General features: G+C 53.7%; 5 protein-coding genes across 5 annotated transcripts, besides 4 other annotated features; all 5 read left to right on the top strand.

Moving 5' to 3' along the window:
• Nucleotides 1–603: 603 nt before the first annotated feature.
• Nucleotides 604–642: a microsatellite.
• A 555-nt stretch (nt 643–1,197) lies between these two features.
• On the top strand, nt 1,198–2,784 carry Tco025E_02515 (putative DNA cross-link repair 1A protein; the record flags this gene model as incomplete). The annotated part of the gene is made up of 1 exon (XM_029369440.1): nt 1,198–2,784. The coding sequence occupies one exon, from the start codon at nt 1,198–1,200 to the stop codon at nt 2,782–2,784; it is 1,587 nt and encodes a 528-aa protein (XP_029230511.1).
• Nucleotides 2,785–2,876: 92 nt separating this feature from the next.
• Nucleotides 2,877–2,917: a microsatellite.
• Nucleotides 2,918–3,005: 88 nt separating this feature from the next.
• Tco025E_02514 (ran-binding protein 1) lies at nt 3,006–3,479 on the top strand (the record flags this gene model as incomplete). Its single annotated transcript, XM_029369439.1, has 1 exon — nt 3,006–3,479. One exon carries the CDS (start codon nt 3,006–3,008, stop codon nt 3,477–3,479), a length of 474 nt encoding a protein of 157 aa, XP_029230510.1.
• Nucleotides 3,480–3,802: 323 nt separating this feature from the next.
• Nucleotides 3,803–3,853: a sequence feature (GA-rich).
• A 200-nt stretch (nt 3,854–4,053) lies between these two features.
• Nucleotides 4,054–4,092: a microsatellite.
• Nucleotides 4,093–4,099: 7 nt separating this feature from the next.
• Nucleotides 4,100–17,401, top strand: Tco025E_02513 (putative ubiquitin-protein ligase; the record flags this gene model as incomplete). The annotated part of the gene is made up of 1 exon (XM_029369438.1): nt 4,100–17,401. One exon carries the CDS (start codon nt 4,100–4,102, stop codon nt 17,399–17,401), a length of 13,302 nt encoding a protein of 4,433 aa, XP_029230509.1.
• A 440-nt stretch (nt 17,402–17,841) lies between these two features.
• Nucleotides 17,842–18,462, top strand: Tco025E_02512 (programmed cell death 6 protein; the record flags this gene model as incomplete). Its single annotated transcript, XM_029369437.1, has 1 exon — nt 17,842–18,462. The coding sequence occupies one exon, from the start codon at nt 17,842–17,844 to the stop codon at nt 18,460–18,462; it is 621 nt and encodes a 206-aa protein (XP_029230508.1).
• Nucleotides 18,463–19,038: 576 nt separating this feature from the next.
• On the top strand, nt 19,039–20,004 carry Tco025E_02511 (putative mucin-associated surface protein (MASP); the record flags this gene model as incomplete). The annotated part of the gene is made up of 1 exon (XM_029369436.1): nt 19,039–20,004. One exon carries the CDS (start codon nt 19,039–19,041, stop codon nt 20,002–20,004), a length of 966 nt encoding a protein of 321 aa, XP_029230507.1.
• Between the last annotated feature and the right edge of the window lie 96 nt (nt 20,005–20,100).

Raw genomic sequence — 20,100 nt, 5'->3', positions numbered from 1 at the left:
CCTCCGCTTCCAGCTACGTGGCTGCTTTTTGAAAGCAAGGAGCACGAGGATCAGTACGGAACAATAACACGAAGCAGCTTCTCCTCGGAAAACAGCAACAACAAAAAAGGTGTGTGTGTGTGTGAACAACTCGCTTCTTGACTGCGCTACATGCATTCGGTAACTTTTTTAAAGTTTTGAGGCGCTTGCTTTAGCCCACGGTTTTCTTTTCCCGTGTTACCTCCCCCAATACTCGTGCCTTTCTGCATCCTTGGGTGGAAGGTGGTATTTGGAATAAACTGTAAAGGGCTGTGAGGACGCACGTTCCGTCTGCCCCCCTCTACCTGCAACCCCATGACGGGAGACGCTGCAGTTGTGCGGGGGTGCTGTGCCTCTTGATGCCGCCGTTGCTGTTGCAACTGCAACAACAACAGGAAGTAGGGCGGCAGCGAAGGAAGAGCCGTGCGCTGAGAACTGAGGTGAGACTCCTTCCAAACTCGCTGGGTAACTGGTGACCGCACAATAGCGCATACACCGACACCTGCAATGAGAAAGGGATAATGACGTGAGAGGTCACTCCTGCACTGGCGCTGACCCTATTCATTAGTTTTCCCGAAACTTGTTTTTGCTTGTTTGTTATGTTTGTTATTTTATTTATTTTTTAACGAGTGGCCAGTTGTGGCGCTCCAGGTGGTTGTTAAATTGCGTCCGCCTTTCCTGGGTTTTTTTTGTCACCGATGCATCGTGCAGCAGGGCGGCTGCGATTCCTTGGTGTTTTTTAAATGACGGGCCCGCTAAGATGTATTCCACCCCCTGCTATACATGGGAGCCTTCTGCGGCTTTCTATTGACACGCACATCCTTCTGAGTAAGGGCTTCATGATGGTCTTTGACATTCATTTCCAGTGAATCGCTTGGGTGCCTCAGAAAGGTTACTGGACGAAGACGAGTTCTTTCTTCTTAAGATGCGGCAAGCAAAGTGTTTGGGGCACGGTTTCCTGTAGAGCTGGGGGAGGTGTGAAGGAACAGCGTTGGGGTCAGCGGTGGGGGAGAGGGGATGGATATACAGATTGTGGTTGGATTTTCTTTTCCCTCGCAGTTTTTGACGTACAAGCACGTGTGTGGTTGTTCTTGCTGCTCTTGTTTCTGCCGTTGTTGGACTTTGTCTTTTGCAGGTAGTTGGAGTCCGACCAGCCGGATGCCATAACTACATCGCCCAATGAAGCTGCCCCTATTTCCCCTGTACATTGACCAATTCTATGCGGACGGCGCGTCCGATGCCGTGTATCTGCTGTCTCATTTTCACACGGATCATATGAAGGGGCTTTCGCCTTCGTGGAGTGCGGGTCTAATTATCAGCGACACGGTGACGCAGGCTCTGCTTGTCAATAAATACGGGGTTGCCCTGGATAAGCGCACGATGTCATTGCCGTTGTTCCAACGAACACTCTTATTGCGAGGGACAACAAACAACTCTTGCTCCAGGGCCAGCCCGAGAGTTGGAGAAGGGAGGCATGAATTGTTGAATCAAGTTAACCCTGTCCACAGCGATGACGGCGACGCCGGCGTTGGTGAGGAGGGGACAGTGGCGCTGTATCTCTTACCCGCCTTCCACATCCCGGGCAGTGTCATGTTTTTCCTCGAAACACCCAGCGGCAATGTTCTCTACACGGGGGATTTCAAGTATGACGAGCATGCTAGACGCCGTCTGGATCCCTTCTTTGTCAATCATCGTGTGGATCATGTCTACTTGGATGACACATGGCTGCATTTGGGTCTCCACGAGGTGCCTCTCTCGCTTACGGGCAACGAAGGCACGAGGGTGCTAAGCAAGTTTCTGTCGGAGCTGGAGCTGGAGGAGGCAATGGAGGCAGTTGGTCGTCGCATGGACAGACGTGTGCGTGACTATGCACTGGAGAAAAACTCTCCCAATAAGCTCCGTGGTCCGTACGTGTTGCGTGTGTACTTGCACAATCAGTTTGGTAAGGAGCACCTTGTTCAACGTCTCGCAACAAGGCTTGCTGTTCCAGTCGTCGTTGACGAGGCCAGGTACGAGCGTATTCGTATTCTTGCTTCGTTTAATGAAATAATTGCGGAGGTCGATGAAAGATTTTGTATTGACATGGATCGCTTTGTGACCTATGCAAACTGTAGTACCTGTCCTCGCGTGGAGGTGGTCTCTTCGCTGAAGCAAATCGCTCCTGAAGAACTTCAGGCTGCCGCCGAAAGAAACGGTGGCACACCGCACTACGGTATTGTCATGTCTGGATGGGCCCTGTTCCGGCGACGCGGCGGTGCAGCCGAAGAAACGTCTGTGTGGGAAATATCAACTACGCTGCACTCCACACCGCAGCAAATCATCGACTTTATCGCGTTGCTGCGTCCCATGTCTGTTACACCGCTGCATTACAAGCCCTGCCGCGGCCTAATAGTGCTGCAGCGACTTGGGCCCTTTTTGCGACGACCATACGTGAACGATTTTTTAGCGGTCTCGGATGGAGTGAGGGGTGACGCAGGGACGTGGCGGCGCTGCATCTTGTCTAGCAACGATGCTAAAGAGGCGGATACTTTGTTTCCACCGAAAAGAAGCGGGTTTTGTATCGGTGCTTCATCCACGTGGAACGCGTCACCTCACCACGAGGAGGTCCTTAATTCCGGGGCAAAGTCCACAACAATGACGGGGCGGCAGGGGCGGAAGCGACAGCATGAAACTTTTTCGTCTCCAATGAGGGCCATATGCTGCGATGACACACTTTGCACTGCTACATCTTCGCTTACCCAGCTGGCTGAGTTTCTTGATCTCTGAAGGCTGGGCGTCCCATTGTTTCTGTGCTTGCGTGTGCGTGTGCGGCGAAGTCTTTTTTTTTTTTCAACTCGTACATATTCTAACGACCATCCTTTGTTTTATTTTATTTTATTTTATTTTTTATTTTTTTTATGGCTTCTTCTTCTGTTGTTCTCTTCTGCCCTCGTGCCAATGTAGGATAAGTGTCTTGTTCTTTTGTTGTTGTTCTACGGCAGGCACCAATGGCGGAGGATAAAAGCGGCAATGAGCTGGTGGAAGTTGAGGAGGTGGCGGTGTCCGACGGCGGCGTCGCCCGATTTGCCCCGGTGGACATTCAGAGCGGCGAGGAGAAGTACACCATCGTGTGGCAGGAGTCGGCGAAGCTGCTGCGGTTTGACGAGGGCGAGAACCAGTGGAAGGAGCGCGGGCAGGGCACGGCGAAGATACTGCAGCGGAAGGACGAAGAAGGCAAGTACATGTTCGTCTTCCGCCGCGAGGGTATCGGCAAGCTGGCGGCGCAGCACTATCTTCTCAAGTCAATGAATGTGAAGTTTCACCCCCAGAGCGAAAAGGCGCTGCTGTGGATGGCGCACAAGGACTACACCGACGATGAGGAGGGGTTCCCCGAGAATTTTGTGATGCGGTTCACCTCCAAGGAGCTCGCTGAAAAGGCCCTGAAGGCTTTCAAGGACGCCATCGCCGCCTCGGCTGTTTAGTGGAAGCCCCTGTGGGCATGGTCACTCCTTTGCTTTCTCTCTCTTTGACGTGCGGTCGTATTTACTGTGTGTGGATGCCTACGTAATATCTTTTGTTCCGCCGTTGTAAAGATACTTGAGCAGAGCCGAACATATAATTGAGGCGTTCGAATCCTTTTTCCCTCACAATGCGAGCAAACACGCCAGCGGCGCAATAACTGTGTGTGGTGAGGAATGAACGCTAAAGGTAGAGAGGAATGCGGATTTTTGTTCGCCACGGTTGTCTTGCAGCTTTTTCTTTTCCTCGCCCTGCCACTTTTTCTCTTTTTCACATGAAGAGCAACTCTTCTTATACTGTTTTTTTTCCTCTTCCTTTGCTTCTTCTTTTCTTCTTCCCACGCCACAAATAAAGGGAAGAACGGAGGGTGTTTTGCCCTGTTTTGTTCGTTTGTTTTCCACAGGGAGGAGAGATAGCAGTATCCGCCGGTGTTCATTACTATTATTGTTGTGGTTATCATTACTTTTTTGTCTTAGTGTTGATATCTCACGTGCTTCGTAGGCAGCTACGGAACTTGAGGTATTCGGTTTATTGAGTTGTTTGCTTGTGTGTGTGTGTGTGTGCGTTTGTATGTGTTCTGGCGATGGACGAGCTTAGCGTGCAGTACTTACGTATGGCGAATGGCCCGCAGGGTCAACTGCATGACCCGGCGGACGTGGTAAACTTTGTGGAACAAATGCAGCTTGTGGTGGAGCGCAGCTCTGCCCCAAGAAGGAATTTTCTTATTGACACCACCACTCCGCGTGGCGATGTCATCATCACGGAGGCCTCTGCGATGAAGCCCGGCAACGGCTGGATTACGCTGCAGGTGACGGAGGGGATCCGTCGCGGCGTACACGAGTGGTGTGTGAAGATCGAGCACCAAGGTGAGACGACGGATGGCAGCGGGTTGATGCTGGGTATCGTGCCGAAGAGTTTTGCCAAGTACGACTCATTCATCTCACAGGGGGGTGGCTGGTGCCTGAGCCGTGCGGGAAAGTTTTACGGGCATTGGAGGCGACAGGACAACAACTCCAGTGTTGTCTTTGGCGCCGGTGACCGCGTGGTGTTTGTCTTGGACTACGAGGCGGCACGCATGACGGTGCGCGTGGGCGACAAGTCAGTTGTTGGTGAGATCAGCAACATTGCGCCCGAGGTGTACCCCGCCATCTCGCTTCACTACCGTCACCAGTTTCTGCGCTTTGAGTACCACAAAGTGCACGACCGTCACGCGAAGAAGCTGAACTGGATTGAGCGCTCCGCCTTTCCACACGCCTCCGTCTACCTGCCTCTCACACCCAATCAATTGGAGAAGGTGCCGCTTGACTCCTACGTTTTCAGTTCCCTGTTCAATGAAAAGGGAGGACAACCCGGGAGGTGGGTACGACGACAGGGCTCCGCTGCATTTTCTTCCGTTCCCTTGGATGAGGCCGCCCCCATATCCGAGGAGTACGAAACGGCGCGGGCTGCAACTGCACGACTAACGGTTGTGCTTCGGGCCATTCAGGCCGTGCGGCGGTATTGTGGTGGTGGCGTCACGCCGGTTGAAGCGTTTCTGGACCGAAATATCACAGCAGAAACGCTGCGCAAGCAGCAGCATGCATTATCAAGCCGTCGTGCAGCTTCCCGCGACGGGATGGACGTCGCTCTCAACTGCGGGGCGTTGGTGCTTATCCACATGTTTGCTCACGCCAGCATGACTCTGGCGGGCGCCACCATGTTGCCTCTGCTGCACAACCTCCAAGAGTACCTTCGCGGCGCCACTCTGTTTAGTCTTGGGGAGGCGTCCTCGTCGCCGCACTCTGTGGGGAACTCCATCTCCCCAGAGGTGATGCGACAGGCCCTGGATAGTGCGGCAAAGCTGCTTGAGCAGGCCCTTTCAAATAATAGCATAAATGACAATAATGGTAGCATCCATACCACCAATGCCATCCAAGGCAACTCCAAAACTACCATGAACCACATTAGTCACGACGACTCAGACAGCAATGTTGCTCCTGCTTTGCTAGAACTTCTGGTATTGCTTTCGCTTCAGTGTGGCGCCATAAGTGAGGTTCTACGCAGCGTGCGGTACCTGTTGCGTCTACCCACAAACGTTGTGTCACAGGCCACATTGGACTGGTTGAAGTCAAATGAATCGGCTCTCACGCCCAAGAGACAGCTTCCAAAACTTAACGAGGCTTACGATACCATTGAAGAAGACACAGAGCAACTTGCCCCGTTTGGTCGCGACTTCAATTTACAGATACTTTCGGTAGGTTATAATCGTGGGGCGGTTTACATTCATTCTGTTGATGGTCTTAGCAAACGCACTAATGTGGTTGGGATGTATGCACTTGTGTGTTCCACAAATGAACCGCCAGATTGCTGTTCCCAGTGCTCACGCTCTAGCATTGCCTTTTCTGAGGCAGGTATGCTATTGCTATTGACCAATCGTATGATTTCCGCCGGACTCGCCGTAGTAACGTACAGCACGACGTTGGAGGTGCGACAAAAGGTCGCACTCACCGATGCCCCTCAGTGGCCGGTGAGTTCCCGTTACATGGCACTTGCCTCCGGTCCAGGAGACCGCTTAGTCCTTCTGTACGACGTGGTGGCTGCCCCAAACGGGGCTGCTGCGGACGCCAATACTTCCTCTCCTGTTGGGCTGGAGATGCAAGTATTTGCCTCCAGCAGTTTTCCCGAGGTGCAGTGGCGCACGCCGCTTCAACTTGCCCCTTTTGACCGCACCCTCGCTTACTGCTTGTCGCTTCGCAAGGGGAGCTTGATTGACTTTGGCTCACCAGAGATATGCCTAACCACCGTTGGGGGCCACATCACGGTGGAGGTTTGGATTAAAATACTCGAGAAGGACGACACCTCCGTGCTGTATCAGCATGGGGATCGAAGCACCAGTGGAGAGGTGTTCATCGAGACAGCAAGGCTTGAAGGGGCCTGGCGCATACGTGGTGGATACCGACATGATTCCCGTGGCATGTGCGTCGTCACGGCTCCTGTTAGTCCGGCTTCCGAGTCCCGTTTTATACACGTTGCCTTGATATTTGATGGAAATTGGCGTCTGTGTCTTGACGACGAAGAGGTTTCATGCACCCGGCAGGGACCACAAGTATCCCTAGAAAATCCTCGACAGCGATGGACGGCTGGTAATGATTGCGTCTGCCAAATAGCTGCCTTGCGCGTGTGGAGAGGCGGCCGTTCGCTTCGTGAGATTGTCCGTGACTCGCATCGCCTCTTGTCTGGGGATGAACCAGGGCTTTTATGCCAATATTTTTTTAATGAACCAAATGGCAATGTTGTTTTCAATCATGTTCGAGCAGGTGCGGCACTTGGTCGTTATGCGATTGTTCGGGGGCAGTTTGCGCGTGTCGGGTGTTTTGACCACCCTTTTTTGCCCTCACCGCGAGAGAGCGGTGCATCCGCCGGGGCCGCCATGCCTGTTACAGCTGAACCGCCCCATATGGAGCACACGCATGTGTTGTTTAATGGGGCCCAAATTGGGCTAATGGAGCAGAAGGAGCGAGCCATTCCCGGCTTTGCCGAGTGGAAGCACGTGCATCAGGTGAGTTTCTTCGATGTTAGGACAGGACGTGAGTTGTACGGTTCTTATGTCCTGCGACAGCGAAGTAAGCTTGGCTTTCTCGCATGCGACCAGGATGGACAGTATTGGGAGTTGTTTCAGACAGGGATGAACCCTGGCGCGCGTGGCGAAGTGCAACAACAGGTTGTAGCGGTGGGAACACTTTCGGGCATTTCCGCCATCGTACAGGAAAAGGGCACACTGACGTGTCTTCGTGGCTCCCACGCCCCGAGGTGTGACACTGCGAATGGGGCACCATCGTGCGTGGAGGGCAGTGGGGCCTCGTATGGGACTCTGCAGGGGGAACCGAGTTCAAGTGGTGGACAGCACCTCCTCCTTAATAGGGACACAACCAACTTTACGTTTGGGGCCCTGGCAATGTGGTTGCTGGGTCTCCTCTCCACCTTCGCAGAGGCAAGTGGCACCGACTTGGACAATCATCTCTTTAGTCCTCTTCTAGACGATGTGGGGATTCGCTGTGTGCAGGAGGTGCAGCAGCTTCTCTGCGAGCACTGTCGTGCTGTGAAGGCCATGAATGCGCGTCGTGCGGCAAACTTAAAAGACAGTACTTCCTCCAGTGTGATTTACACCACACTTCGGGTGTTGGTGCGGTTGATTCGACGCGTGCGAGACTTCAAGCTGCACCCTGACACGATTGGCTTCTCCGAGGTCGGCGGAAGCGATGACGTTCACGGGCTGCTTCATGAGTTGAGTATCGCCCAGCGCAGGCGCAACACCTCGTGGCAGGAGCGCGAGGGGTCCGCGGCGTCGGCGTCGGCGTCGGCGTCGGCGTCCCACAAGGCAGCAACCACCTCAAACTCAACCTCAATCTCAGCCGCAACAGCAGGCCAAAACGCAGATTCAGTGGATAGCGGGCACACCTTTTCAAGAAAGCGTGGAACCAGCCTGCTTGGTGTCCTCGCGGATATCATCAACGAGGCTGGTTTAAATTTGCCGATGGAGCTGGCTGTACTTGCCAGTGTCATCATTCAGGAGGGAGTGACGTTGTTTTTCCCAAGCGCAGCCGTGCGAGCAACACTGCTGCAAGAAATATTAGGCCGTGACCAGCAGAACGCATCACAGTCTCCAGCTCTTAACGTGTTGCTTGACGCCATTGTAAAGAGCTTCACAGACATGACATCGGCTGCGGCTTTGGTGCATGAAGGGAACTCGAGCACGCGCGGCGAGCTCATGCATGGAAAGCACAAATCCGCCGACTCCATGGAGCAGAAACTCATTCTGATTAAGAGAACCCTCTCCACCCTATTGGCGGAGTCAGCTAGCCAGATGACTTCCCAGATCTCAAACGAATCGCGACAGCAACGGCTGGGTCTCCTCTCCGCGATGGCCGAGGCCATTGGGACACTGCAGTTGTTGCTTTTTAGCCAATGCGACGGCACTGGGGTGCTTGACATGGGTGGCACTGGAACACGCCGTGGAATCGAAAATATCTTTTCACTTCCCCAGCCGACAGACCTTTGCGTCGTGCTGAAGGATTATTATGTGGAGTTGTTTAACACCGCTGAAATGGTATTTAAGCGACTGTTTCAGCGACTTCCGGCAGCGTCACCCCAACGGCCGAGCACCGTGGTGCCGTCAACAACAACAGCAGCAACAGCAACATTAACGATGGTCCTTGATGTGCTGAGTAGTTCCTTCGTGGGATTTCCACTACACACGGCCATCACGGCACTACCATTCATGGTAACACGCGATGAGTCGGAGTGGCTGCTGCAAAAATTGTGCTCGCTTCGTGTCCACTACCGTGCCCTGTTGCAGTTGATCCGTGAGAATACCTCGATGAACCTCGACAAGGCTGGTTTTTGGCCGCTTCCAGCTTTGGATAATGCTTTGCTTCTCGCATCATCCTGGGTGGCTTCGTTTATGTCGCTGGGACAGCTTCCTGCAGGGCCGTCGGAAACAGCCAAACCGTCTCATGAGGCATGCGACAATAGTAGTAGCGTCCTTCAAGAGATATGCGATCATCCGCTCTTAGCTGCCGGGTTGCGCCCGGCAAGTAAGGTGGGTAACAATATAGACACCACCATCATTGGGAAATTGCAGCAACAACGCTCCACGTGGGAGGCCATTGCAAAGCAAGACGATCCACTTGCATCAAAGACGCCGACGGGATTGGGAGCTGCCATGTCACTGGCTGCCGTTGCGGTTGTCCACCTGAGTGGTGTGCAGCTTCATTGTCTCTCGGACAAGAAGCAGCATCAGTTGCTCGCAAAAACACTCCTCCGGTTGAAAAGCACGAGGAATGAGCTGTTGAATAGGCGCTCCAAAAACCCGAATGACTTTTCACGTGATGTGAGTGATGTGCAGAGTCGATGCCTCTTGTTGTTGCGAATCAGAAGAGTATCGGAGGCCGAGTTCTTAAGGATGACGTCCACCTTTCTCGCTCAGTCCTTCGCCGACAAGATACTTGGCGAGGAGCCATCGAGAGGTGGCAGGTGGAGGCGGGCGGTATTTCTTTTGCGGGCACAGCGGATGTACCATGGGGCGTTCTTAAATGGCTGGCCACTCCTGCAAATTGATCCTGCCTTGAAGCTCGTGGAGCGCGTCATCCTCTCTCCGGGGGTAACGGCGTCGGGCTTGCAGGTGGCTGTTCAGGCGCGTCAAACGACCGCCCTTCAGCGTCTGGATGGGCTTCGTCACATGCTGCAACTCTTTGAGACAGATGCCGCAGCTGCATTGAAAGTTGCCTCACTACTTTTCAGGGGTTCTGTGGGTTCGCAACGGCACTTTGAGGCTGGTCTCTCTGGCTGCCTGGACTCCACGCGTTGTGCTATTCGTCGGACAATGTATGACATCCTTCGCCGCCTGCGCGATGCCACAGCGGGGTCGCCGCTTCCAGGGATAGACGATGGCGGTGAACAGGTGGAAACGAGCCCCAAGAAGGCAATGCGTAGTAGTGCCTCATTCCAACTTTCTACCCTTAGTGAGGTGCTGAACAGAATGTGGTTGCCCGCTGACTTCTGCTACCTGGAACACCTGCATGTCGTGAAGGTGATCTTTGAGGCTGTTTGCAGCATATTTGAACAGACGGACTTGGAACGCCTGCGTCAGGAGCGGTCTACAGAGCGTTCACATAGGCACACCGCCAGAGATGCAAGGAAGCAAAAAGCCGCGTCCAACAGCTCGCCGGGAACTGTAGAGGATGACGCTAATGAGGTTTCGCTGCAGCGCACTCCACACGAGTATGCTTTAATGGAATCCCTTATGACGCTCAAATCCTTGGGTCAACAGGCTGCAAGGATACTGGGAGATACCTCCTTGTCACTCTGTGAACGGCGTGGTTGTGCCCTTTTCCTTGATGGGTTGTTTGAGGTCTTGGAGTTGGAGTTGCACAGGTGCGCCAATTACGCTTCACAGACCTGCTACCCTGCTCAGGACCGCGTGTTGGAGCAGGTAAGCCTGATTTGCACGCTTGCCAGCACGGTCTCTCGGAGCCTACCAGAGGGATTCTTCTGCAACGGAGGCACATGCCCTAAGCTGGCGCTTCTCGCATTTCGACTGGGCATTGTGGCGAAAATTCTCTTGACAACAATATCGTCCACGGTGGCGACGACGACGACGACGACGACGACGACCACGGCTACAGCCACAGCGACGAGTATTGCCACACTCAACTTGGTGGAGGTTTGCATCAGTACGGGCGCGTTGCTTCTCTATCATTGCCAACCAGCGACTGCCGATTCACTTTTCGTTGCGCAGGAGACGATGGATTTGACGCGTCAAGCGGTTCGTGTCTCACGCACAGGTGGCGAAACGCTCGGATTTTTCTTGGCCTTTGTGCTTCGCTGTGTTGCGATATCCAGCGCTGGCCTCAGCGAGATGGGGCTGCGCTGTGTCGATGCCTTCCACAAGCTTGTGTGCCGGCCACCCTGGGATGACTCGTTTAAGACGCTCTGTGAGACGTACCAGTGCGACCTTGGCGCCGTCGCCGTGGCGGAGGAGGAGGAGGCCGCCCGCGCAAACAGCATCCGGCTCCTTGTCTGGATGTACGCCATTGGCGGGCCACCGACGGTTCCCCTGAGTCTCGGCAAAAAGGTCCAGGTGAGTGTCGATAACATGCTCTCCTCCACCGAGGACGCATACATCGTCGACTGCTGCACCCAGTCTAACAGTGCAACGCTGATTCCGTCCACGTTGTACTCCCTTGTGGAAGAACGCGAGGTTGCGCTTGATAGTCTCATCAGTTCCTCCCATGAGGAGGTGACACTTCCACGGGCGGAGGTGCTCTTTCAATTTCTGATCCCCGCACTTGAGCTCTTCTTTAAACCTCCCTTGAGACCACATCTGTCGCCACTCATTTGGGCCGTTGTTGCGGCGCTGCTGCGCATCACGCGGGCGGTGCTGATGAATGATCCTGCTGCGAGTCAAGTTCTTCTTGAGCGAGACTTTGTGAGTCACGTCGACGCTTTTGCCTTTCGCCTGGCGGCGAAGATACCGTTGCCTTTATGCTACCTGTACGAAGTCTGCCCCACCGTGGTGCTGCAGCTGCTGCAGTTCACACGACGCATTTCTTTCGACGCGGTCGTTCCTTCCTCTGCGTCTGCGACTGCCTCGCCCAAGCGTGTGCCGAACGTGTCGCCTTCTGGCGCCTCCTACACGCAGCCGTTGTCGGGCACAGAATTTCATCGCGGCATGACCCTTGCTTCTGTGGTGCCGTTGCGGCCGTCAATTTTTGGTGCCAGCGCTCTCTTGGGCAACGCGGTGGTGTCTCAAGCTGAGGTGGAGAGCAGCAACAACAACAACAACAGTAACAACAACAACAACAGCAGCGGTAGTTTCATGCCTTCACTTCTTCGACTTCCGCAGGCGCACTCTTCCCTTTCCCTCACTCCCTCTGTCCTCTGCTTCTGTGGAGCAAAGGACTCCCCCGTTGGCGCGCTCACGATAAAAGCTACCGGTATCAAGAGCTGCATGCCACTCTGGACGGATGGTGTGACGTTGGAGACAAGCGTTCTCCTCTACGAACGACTCTTTCCGGAGCTTGGGGAGGACTTTGTGATCCCGACATCGTGGCAGCGGCCTGAGATCCAATTTACTATTTTTTCACTGTACGAAAAATACCGCTCGGGTGCGGCCGCCGTTATGCGTGTGGTGTTAACGGAGAACAGTATTGACTACATTATGGAAAGCGTAAAGGGATCAGCCGCGGTAGTCTCCATGAAGCTGGTACGTGAGGACTGGGACCACTGGATTCATATTGCCGTGGTGCTGGAAAGTGGTGCGGTGACGCTCTACAAGGACGGGGTTGGCACAACGGCGGCGTTGCCCAAAGTGGCCGCTTCGCGCCTGGAGACGCTTCTTCGCGATGGCGCAGTCGATCGACTCGTGATCGGCGACGAGACGCCTGGTGGCCTGCCCGGTAGCAAAAACACCAGTAGAAGTTCCGACGGAGCTCGGCTGGCGAACGTTAGCGCCACCGCCACCGCCACCGCCACCGCCACCACCAACAACAACAACAACGAGAACAAAGACGGGCATCAGTTTTCTGGTGACTGCGCAATGGACGGGGTGATTGTGGCGGTTGAAAGTGTTCGTGTCTGGGGGTGTGCGCGTGGGCTCAAGGCGCAACGTACAACTGCCGACTTTGTGGCGCGTGAGCAGATGCTGCCTGTTGTCGGAGCCTCGGAGGGCCCTCAGACGACGTTTCGGTTTTCAGAAGCCACCGGAGATGAGACGTTCTCGGATAACAAGGAGAGTGTTGGAACCCTTCGCGGGAACGCGCGCTGGGCTCCCTTTCCCGTCTTTTCTGGTGCCGTTAATTTGGAAAAGGCTTCTCGGATTGACCCGACAACTCACATGGAACTTCCGCTGTTTATTCCACGGCGAGAGTTTGAGGGTTTCTTTGCTGCACTTGACCGCAGCCAGCTTTTGAGAATTGGCTGCGAATACCTGCAGACACTTTGCGCCCATCTCAGTCGACAGTGCGTGGTGGCGGCCATTTGTCAGATGGTGTCGCCCGGCTACCAAGTCTTGGTCATGGAGAAGGGCCGAAAGCGGCATGAGGACACGAAGTCGGCGCAAAGAGGCGGCGGCGATGGCGGGGCGTCCACCACGGAGCTCCTCAACCCACGCCATCTCATTGCGAGCAATGACCTTGTGCGGCACCTTATAAATTTGTTGCGGTACAGTGATACCGGGGCGGTTAGCGACGAGACGATGCTGGCCGTCGCGGAATTCATCAAGTTGTGCTTTGGTTGGATTCCAACGGAAAAGCTAATGACAAACAGTTTTCGCGAAGCCGCACTTGCCATTAGTGAGGCATTGCATGATGAGGCAGAGTCATTCCGCATGGAACTTCCACCGTTTTCATATGTGACGACAGATATTCAGTTGGTACCCATCGCTATTCTTAATGGGCCAGGTGGCACTGTCTCCTTTGATGCGAACAGTCGCGGCATTGAACACATGACACTCTTGCGGGACCGAAAACAAAAAGTGTTGCTTGCCAAATATCCGGATGCACAAGGTGGTTGGCCAGAGCTGGAGATCCCAGGCGACAGCCCTTGGTTTTATGCTAGACCCATCGTCAGCACACGGGCTGCGGCGGCGTCTTTTACGCTATCAGCGCGATCGTTGAAGCCGCTTGTCGCTTGCGGGATATTTGGGGCGATACGTGACGTGTTAACCTCGCATACTAAATATCACTGTGGTTGGACATATTTTTTGAATACGCCATATCTCTCGTTGTTGACGGTCCGCACAGGAACGACGAAGTGCTCTGCTTTGCCTGCGTGTCGGCTGTTAACAGCTCTGCTTGATTTATGGCGGCAAATTCCCCATTTTGCTCCGCACGACCACAGTCCACTTAAGCTTGTATTGGCACATCTTAACGTGTCGCTGATGTCTATCCTGCACCGTGGACAAATAACACCCAACGGTCCTCCATTATTGTCTCCGGCGCTGGGTCACTACAATCTTCGGGTTCAAGGGGCATTTGAGCTTCTTGTGGCAGCCATTCGCCTTGAGGCAGCTTGGAAAAACATTAGTCATTCGTATTCTACGCGACTTCGGTGGAAGCGTCTCTTCTCGCTGTGGGAGACTTCCATTGGCTATGGCGCCTCTGCTGTGACTCCTTCCTCGGTCGTCATCGGTAGGCAGGATCCCACCGTGGTGGAGCGCGGATATGTGCGGCTGGTGCCTCTCCCCACCTCAGGTTCTCCGGTGCAGCATCGCCCCAAAGCCACTATATTTCAACGAGGCAATGGTGTCTGGTATGCCTCCTGCGATCGAGTTTCTCTTTCGGCCCGCAGCAGCGTTGGATTTAAGCGTGGAAGGTTTTACTTTGAGGTTCGCATTCCCGCGAGTGGAGAGGCTATTTCTGTTGGCGTTGTCACGGATCGCGCTCAACAGCACTCCGTCTTGGCTCCACGAGGACTTGGCCACGATGGCGACTCCTGGGGATTTGAAAGTGTGCAAATGTGCCGCTTCTACCACGGGTTTCGTCATGAATTTGCTGTTCGAAGCAAGTGGAAGGCGCTTGACGTCATTGGAATTCTTTTGGACCTCGAGGCAGAAACTCTAGCGTGTGTGCATGATGGCCGTCAGGTGAGTATGTTTGATAATTTACGAGCCAGTCGCGGCAACGATACGACGACGTCTTTCTTCCCTGCTGTCTCGTTTGGTACGGGCGGAGTGGATGTCAACTTTGGTGCGGCACCGTTTGCCTGCAGTCTGCCGGTGGGTTACCTTCCCGTGGACCCGTCTAACTACGTGGCGTCTCCCACGTCTAAACTTTGGACCCTCCTCACTGCTGTCGAGGTTGGGGAAGCCCTTTCTAGAAGTGGCAGCAGCGGCGGCAAAAGCAGCAAGAATAGGGAGGGTTACAACAAAGCGGGTCGTGGGGCCGACGCCCCCTTTTCCAAGGATGAGACTCTTCATTTACCTAGTCTCTTTGAAAAGGCCAATGATGCTGGAATGGTGTACCAAGCAGGTCGCAGCGGCCCGTACAGTGTGAGCCTTCTTCCTTGTGATAATAAGGCGAGGACGGTGACGGTGCAAGGGAGTGAAGTACGTGCCGGGGATGATCCGTGCTTTGTTCGGGGTAGCGTCTCTGTTCGGCAGGGACGATGGTACTACGAGGTGGCGCTTCGTGGAGAGGCCTTGGTGAGTGTCGGCTGGGTCACTTCCACCGCAACTCCAGACTGGTCTCGCACCAAGTCACTGGGCGATGATGATGAGTCATGGGTGCTGGAAGGAAGCCGAACGACGGCGCGACACAACAAGCATCAGCGCAGCGTAGGTGGACAGATGTGGAAACACGGAGACATTGTAGGTTGCATGGTGGACTGTGATGCTGGCACAATTGCCTACAGTGTCAATGGCACACCGCTCCGAGAAATGCATGACACCAACGGCGATGGTGTACTCTTTTCCTCCGTGAACTGTGTAAATGGAATTATGCCGGTGGTTGGTGTGGACCCAAAGAATGCGGCATCCATTTTTTTCCTCGACGATGAGTTGTCATTCCGTCCACGCGGTTACCGTGCACTTAGTACGGCAAATCCCATGCGACTGGCAGTTGAACAGCATTATTGTACAGATGACCTGGAGCGTAACGACCACGGGCAAAAGTTGACTGGGCCGGCTTTTTCGCCTACATTGGCTCGTTTCCTGCTCTCCTCCTTAACATCTTTGACGGAACTGAACTTTCGAAACGCCTCAGCCTACTGTCTAGAGGACGTTCTTAATAAGGATGATAGCAACATCCGTTATGAGAGGTTTGAAGGACGTGAGAATGCCTTGCGTCTGCTTGTCACCCTGCAAAATCTTTCCGGCTTAACTGAATGCATGATTCCATACGCCCACGCAGCTCTTACTTATGGAGAATACGACACGCTTCTTTCAGGCCCTATTTCTCGTTCGCTTTGGCAGTGTCGGGAGTATCTGCTGCCGGTGGTGGTTTTGCGGATACTCCAGGGTTTTTTCTCGCATACAAATTGCTTGGGAGAAAACATCAAACTGACACTGAATAGACGGAAGGCACTGTCACTTGTAAATGACCTCGATGCTCCCGTTTCCGAGCGTCTGCGTGGGAGCCTCTTTGGGCAGGTGTATCACCTCCTACATGACAAGAGTGTTTCCCTCTTTTGCACAAGCAGGAAGTTGTGGTCTGTGAATTTTGTTGGGGAAGGTGCCGACGATATCGGGGGGCCGTACCGCGAGAGTATCACGCAGCTTTGCTCGGAGCTTATGAGTCCAGGTCTTCCGCTCTTTGTTCCAAGTCCCAATCAAGTCAATGACATTGGAGATGCACGTGAGCTTTTTGTGGTTCGTCCAGTTATGGAACCGCCTGTACGCCTCAGCATGTATCAGTTTTTTGGTCGTTTTGTTGCGGGCTGTTTGCGCAGCTCAGAGCCTCTTCCCATTTATCTTCCTAGTCGTATCTGGAAGGCGTTGGTGGGGACCCCCGTTGACGAGGGTGACCTCCGCGTGGTTGACCAGACCTCGGTGCAATCTTACCACTACATAGGTCAGCTGGTGTCGTCAAAACAAGGCGAAGCGACCAGCGACGAGGAGATTGCGGGGCTTTGCCCTGGTGGATTTTCTCTCGTGGACGATGCGGGGGTGGAGCAGGAACTTTTTCCGGGCGGTAAGGGAGTGCCCGTGGGTCGACATAATGTGGAGATGTTTCTTGACATGGCGTTGCGGTTTAAGCTACACCTCATGGGGGCCGCACAAATTAAGGCAATCGCCGAGGGGTTTCATCAGGTGGTGCCTGTTGCCGCTGTGTCACTGTTGAAGTGGTACGAACTCGAGCATGTGGTCTGCGGTCAGCCCGACTACGACGCGGATGCGCTCATTGATGCCGCCCGCTACGAAGATCTTGATCCAAATGACGTTAGCGTGCAGTATCTTCGACAGGTGCTACGACAGTTTTCGCGCCACGAACGCGCGCTTTTTATGCGTTTTGTCAGCGGCAGAGAGCGGCTCCCGTTGGGTGTGCGGTTAAAACTGATGCCGGATATCCATTCGCGTCCGACACGAAATGAGACCACAGGGAGCGCCGGTGCCCAGAACAGTGATGATGCTGCTGGTGGCGGTGGCGGTGTTGAAGCCTCTATTGATGCGTTCGATGACAATCGACTACCTCACGCCTCGACTTGCTTTTATTGGCTCTCTATCCCTAGATACAGCTCGGTGGAGGTGATGCGGGAGAGGTTGTTGTTTGCCATTCAGCAGTGCCTCGACATTGACGCGGATTTTGTGGTGCACGAGAATGGCAACCCAGAGGATGAGGTGGAGCCCACGCTGGCTGTCAACGCAGACGAGGATGAGGAGGAATTTGAGGATTTTTCCCATTTGCGTTAAGGCTCGCCTTTTATTCCTTTCCCACTTCCTACGTAGTTCCTTCTCTTTTCCTTGTGTATGTATGTCAAGGTGCGCGTGCACGTTCACAGGTTGAGTTGTGGCCGTCTTCCTCCCTCACTTCATCTTACGTTTGTTGTGCGTGCGTGATCACCCTTTTAAGATTTTTTTTATTATTCCTCTTTAAAGAGGAAGAATAAAAAAAACCATTGCAGCAGTGCGTGAGAGGAACGAGGGTGAGAATGAAGGAGGAGAGATATATATATATTGCCAGATGGCCGCGAGGAATCTCACAGCATGTGCAGCTGGCTTGGATGTGCACCGTTTGCGGCGTCCCTCTGCCCGCAGCCTTGTTGCTCTCCTTCCCGTCTTTCTCTTCTTGCTTTTCCGTTATCCAGCAAGGCTATTTATTACTATAGTTGTTTTGCCGCTTGCTTGCTTGAATGTCTTACCAGCCACCGTACGCCTATCCGTATCCGCTGCAACCCTCTCCGTATCCAGCGGGGATTGGTTACTCCGCGCCACCATCCGTGCAACCGCCGATTCAGCGTCCTCCGCTCTGCACGGAGCAAGACGCGTTGCATTGGTTCCAAACGGTTAGTCGGTCAACTGGAGGTCGCATCGATGTTCCAATGCTCAATTCCGCCCTGAGCGTGGCTGGGAAAAGCTTTAGTTACGCGACAACGGAGCGGCTTTTGTCCATGTTTGACCTTGATGTCGACGGGATGCTTAACCTGGCAGAATTCCAGGAATTCCGGCGTTACTTTCAAACAATGCGAGATGGTTTTAACCAGCGTGACACGAGCCGCGACGGTTGCCTAGAAGGGGATGAGGTGCGTGCGGCGCTTCGGGCGAATGGGTACCAGATATGTGATGATGTCTTTCAGGGATTGATGCGGCACTTTGATCGCAGAAAGCAGGGAGGCCTTGGTCTGGATGACTACATTGAAATGTCTATTTTTGTCGCCAAGGCCAACGACGCTTTCCATGCTGAATCCCAAGGCAAAACCACTGCGACATTCGATTTTAGTTCATTCCTCCGGGTAGGGGTCTTCCTGGTTTGAGTGAGTGAAGGCGGTGGGAGGTGCCCTGTGCGCCGCGCAGCGCCGACGTTGAAATGCCAGAAGGAGAAGGAAGATAGAATGTACTTGCCTCGCGTGAGCGAGGCGGTCTAGTGTCAAGCTTTGAATATGGTATAGCGTCCTTTTTTTTTGCCGCCTTGCAGGAATAAGGGTCAGGGCTCGACAAGGCTCAATGCGCGAGTGAGTGTCTTGCTTAACCCTTCCCTGCCCAATCACCCACTGCTGCTAGTAATAATGCCAGCTGCGCTGATGGAGCCGACGGTTGCGGGAGATTTAAAGACTGACACTTTTTTGGCTTATAACGGAGGTCTGCTGGTCATAAAACGCCTGCACGAACTCTTTTTTTTTTTCTTGCACCCCCTTCTCGTTCACGTAGCGGCAGTCGCCGAGTTCATTCCTTCCCATTTGACTTTCCGTCTTTATGTCTTTGCTCCCCCCCTCCCTCATGACCGTCTTTATTGGCCATTTTATTGTTCCCTGCGCGCCTCTCTTTAAATGTGCGGCGGAACGAACTTGCAGCCGCGGCGAGAAGATAGTATCAACAACGGAAACACCGGAATGAGGTCCTCCTACAGCCGTCAACTGGGTGAGACGACGGGGTTGCCCCGTGCTTTATCCGCAAGTCCAGGGAGCTTGCGCCGCCAGAGCGCGGCGCATTTATCAATCTCCAGGAGGCGAAGGAGTCGAAATGTGTCCATGGGTGTTCCCTCGCGGAGGTCGCTACGACCTTCTTATGCGGAGGAGCCAGTTCCAGAAAACCGTCGGCCGTCTACTGCCCGTGTAATAGAGTATCACCTCACACACAGGCCGACACGGCAATCGGGTATTGATACCGCGTCGGGAGTTGGCCAAAACCTGCAAAATGACCGCATTGCAAAAAGTCTTCTTCCGCAGGAAATTCTAGCGCTTGATTCGGTCGAGCTTGGCTTTTCCAGTCCTGGATCGGTAACGTTGTGGAAGCTCTTGCTGCCGCTAGAACGTGCCAATTATCCGTTCAATGTGCATGAACGTAGAAAGCCATTTATACCAGGGGACGCCGTCTCGGTTCAGATGGGACAGAATTCCATGAAGGTTTCTTTTGCCAGGGCTGAAGACGTGGTTCAGCCAAGCCCCGGAAGGTTGAGGAAGGCAAGCGTACTGGATATAGTAAATAATGGAGTGATTGGAGAAGTAAAGTACCCATATGTGCAGCGTATTGAGTCAGTGGTGCCTACTGTGGATGCACAAATTTTTATGGCGCGTCTTAGTGGGGTCGTAGGCTTTACGCTGCAGTTATGCTTCGCTGAACGGTCGCTCTGCTCTGCCTTTGTGAAGTTGTTGGTGTCCCACTGCCATGGACACATCACAGTCGCTGATGAGGTTGGTGTTTGTTCTTCTGCACCTCCCTTCTTAGCCTTTGAGACCCCACGACGCAGCTTGTCCTCCGCTCCAGTAAGTAGGTTTGTTGCAGGCCGAAGTCCCAGCGCAATCTTTGTATTTCCAAGGGACGAGGACCAAAAAACCGATGAGGAGGCCAACAGCTAACACGTCTTCTTTGTCTCCCTTACGCCCTCCTCTTACGACTTCATGAATTATTTTATTGTATTTTTCGGTTGTGCCATCCATTGCTGTTCATTTTTA

Source organism: Trypanosoma conorhini (genome assembly GCF_003719485.1).
Source record: "Trypanosoma conorhini strain 025E chromosome Unknown Tco_14.4_contig_00099, whole genome shotgun sequence".
NCBI lineage: Eukaryota > Euglenozoa > Kinetoplastea > Trypanosomatida > Trypanosomatidae > Trypanosoma > Trypanosoma conorhini.
The sequence above is the reverse complement of the archived record's forward strand: the minus strand, read 5'-3'. Positions and strand labels throughout refer to the sequence as shown.